This window comes from Telmatherina bonti (genome assembly GCF_933228915.1).
Source record: "Telmatherina bonti genome assembly, chromosome: 6".
In the NCBI taxonomy this organism is placed as follows: Eukaryota; Metazoa; Chordata; class Actinopteri; order Atheriniformes; family Telmatherinidae; genus Telmatherina; species Telmatherina bonti.
In genome coordinates this window covers 34,344,684-34,348,114 of record NC_136624.1, presented here as the reverse complement: position 1 = coordinate 34,348,114, position 3,431 = coordinate 34,344,684, and the positions used below count along the sequence as shown (strand labels likewise).

The following is a 3,431-nucleotide window of genomic DNA, read 5'->3' as shown; positions in this document are numbered from 1 at the left end:
TCATTCCAGCAAAAATGAATGGGTTAACACTGGATCCAACATGTCATCAACATTAATATCTGGTGATTTGTGTCAGATGCAGCATTGACTTGCAGCTGCTGTTCTACCACCAGCTGGACTGTAGTGAGATGTTAATTAAGCAGATACCTTTATGATTTACCCCAGTTGTTAAAGATTAGGATCAAACCAGTAACCTTCAAACTGATGGGTGACCTCTATATACTGAAGTTAAGCTGCAGGAGGTCATATCTGACTATAGCAAATCTACTGTTCAAATACTTCAAAGCAGTTTAATAAAACATTACAGGAAAACTTCATGTCTGGACTCATAGTGGGAGTTTTCAATGATCCCCACAAGGTGGCGATGTAACAGTGCATTAAAAAATAACACTAAAAGTTACAAGTTGGGATTTTTTATTGCTATGGACAGCAATGAGACTTTTTTTTTTAAAATAACAAATTCATATTTACCTGTTGTTGTCTGCACACAAACAGTAAACACACACACACACACACACACACACACACACACACACACACACACACACACGAAACTACAGCAGCTTTCCCTTTCTCACAAAAACACACACCTCTACAATTTAATTATTAAATAATATCCAAGTAATCTGCCAGTAGACTGATGATGAATATCAGTTTTTAAATTAATTTCAAGTATAAAAAAAGAAATGCAAAGTAGCACCAAAAGGAAATGAAGAGCCTCCACATCGACAGCAGGTCAACAGCGTTTCTATCTCAGCGCCTCCAGCCAGTCCAGCACAGTGTCCAGTTCTCCCACTGCCTTCTGGACTGCCGCCTGTGTCTGAAGCTGAATGACACAGAGATGGAAAATAGTCAAATAAAAGTGGTACTGATCAAAATTATAATGCAGTTACAGGTTGTAAAGTACAGCAGAGAACCTTTAGGAAAAAGACAGAAAACCTGTTTAAAATGCACTGTAGGACTGTTTACACTGCACTGTAGAACTGTTTACACTGCACTGTAGGACTGTTTACACTGCACTGTAGGACTGTTTACACTGCACTGTAGGACTGTTTACACTGTACTGTAGGACTGTTTACACTGCACTGTAGGACTGTTTACACTGCACTGTAGGACTGTTTACACTGCACTGTAGAACTGTTTACACTGCATTGTAGGACTGTTTACACTGCACTGTAGGACTGTTTACACTGCACTGTAGGACTGTTTACACTGCACTGTAGGACTGTTTACACTGCACTGTAGGACTGTTTACACTGCACTGTAGAACTGTTTACACTGCATTGTAGGACTGTTTACACTGCACTGTAGGACTGTTTACACTGTACTGTAGGACTGTTTACACTGTACTGTAGGACTGTTTACACTGCACTGTAGGACTGTTTACACTGCACTGTAGGACTGTTTACACTGCACTGTAGAACTGTTTACACTGCACTGTAGGACTGTTTACACTGTACTGTAGGACTGTTTACACTGCATTGTAGGACTGTTTACACTGCACTGTAGGACTGTTTACACTGCACTGTAGGACTGTTTACACTGTACTGTAGGACTGTTTACACTGCACTGTAGGACTGTTTACACTGCACTGTAGAACTGTTTACACTGCATTGTAGGACTGTTTACACTGCACTGTAGGACTGTTTACACTGCACTGTAGGACTGTTTACACTGCACTGTAGGACTGTTTACACTGTACTGTAGGACTGTTTACACTGCACTGTAGGACTGTTTACACTGCACTGTAGAACTGTTTACACTGCATTGTAGGACTGTTTACACTGCACTGTAGAACTGTTTACACTGCACTGTAGAACTGTTTACACTGCATTGTAGGACTGTTTACACTGCACAAGTAGAGTTGTTTGTACTACACTGTACGGCTGTTTCCACTGCACTGTAGGGTTGTTTCAAGTGCACCGTAGGACTGTTTACACTACAGGTAACAGTGAACAGTCCTACTTACACTGTAGGACTGTTTAAACTGCTCTGTAAAACTGTGAACATTATAAAAAAAAGTTTATACAACAACAGTCACTGTGAACTGTACCTTGATGAACTCAGCATGCACAGCGTCGAAGATTCTCTGGGTCTCTTCCCCACAGTGGCAGTGCTGCACAAAGCAGAAAACCATCATCAACACTGCTTCAAAGCTTTTCTTATTGATGACCAAAGCTAGATTGTGCTGTGAACTTACACATTTATGCATATCTCTTCTGATGCTGACAAAAGCATTGGCCAGTGCGCTGGAGCAGCGTTGGTGATGCACCTGATCAGAGGAGTAGTTGCTGAACACTCTCTCCATGTAGAAACGCAGCAGGAGACGCAAGAAGCAGCAAGTCTGACCTTCCTGGAGAACACACACACGGGTCTGATTACAGCTCTGTTTAAACACTAAATACTTGCTTTCGAAATATTTGAAGTAGGACAGACAAAAGGGAAAAAGAGACACAAAGGGGGAACTGGAAAGCATGTAATCATAACTGTCAATGTAAAATCTCACCTGAACATGTTTCATCAAAGATCTATCCAGAAGTTTCACTCCGATCTCTGTGTCTCCGGATATCTGCCAAGAATAAGCATGAAAGTCATGAGTCAGAATCTATTTCTTTCATCTCATCATCAGAACTCGCTGCAAACAGCTGAAGATGTTTCATCACAGATGATGGAAAGTGCTCCCTGCGTTTGCAGATTACGCTGAATGAGATGTGGCTTTGAACTCACCGCATGTGGTCTGATCTCGGAGTAATATTTGCGCAACTCGTGAATGTGAATATTGACAGAGCAGTTGTCTACATGCAGAGTTCTGCTCTCCACCGGTTCACTCAGACAGCCGAGGAGGAGGAGGAGGAAGCAGCCAGAGTAGCCAAGCAGCATCTTCATCTCTGTGGTTACCTGGTGATGAAGCGAACATTTAGACATTTTGCTTGTTAAATTTCCAATTGATAAAAAACAAAACAAAACAAAACAAAACAGAGATTCTATTTAGTCAAGATGCAACACAAAATTCACAAAATAAAAAATTAAAACAACATAAAAATCCCAGGAATCAAACATATTTTCTTAATTCAATACCTGATCTAACACTTCATTAAGTCCATTCAACGCAGAAGCAAACAACTGATGACACAGTCAGGTTTTATCGCACTTCACCATGTTCAGACTCACCTGTGTGAGGATCCAGAGGAAGTGTCCTGGAGAAGATGTGTCTCTCTGCCTTCATGCTGCCTCCTCTTATAGTAGAGTGAAGGGGAATTTACCAGGTACTGAACAACGTCCACACACATACAAATACATGAACATGTCAGCGTGCACACATTAGTTTAAAGAAGAAGGAAGTGTGAGGAAGTTCAAGGAACTTCCAACACATGTTGAATTTCCTTTTCTGCTCATTGGAAGAAAAGGAAAATAAATATCTGAATATTTCC

General features: G+C 40.9%; 1 protein-coding gene across 1 annotated transcript; it reads right to left on the bottom strand.

Moving 5' to 3' along the window:
- Positions 1 to 748: 748 nt before the first annotated feature.
- Positions 749 to 2,895, bottom strand: il19l (interleukin 19 like; the record flags this gene model as incomplete). Its single annotated transcript, XM_079242138.1, has 5 exons — positions 2,728 to 2,895; positions 2,507 to 2,569; positions 2,201 to 2,353; positions 2,054 to 2,116; positions 749 to 826 (listed from the first exon to the last, which is right to left on the bottom strand). The coding sequence occupies exons 1-5, from the start codon at positions 2,884 to 2,886 to the stop codon at positions 749 to 751; spliced, it is 516 nt and encodes a 171-aa protein (XP_079098264.1). The 5' UTR covers positions 2,887 to 2,895.
- Positions 2,896 to 3,431: the final 536 nt, after the last annotated feature.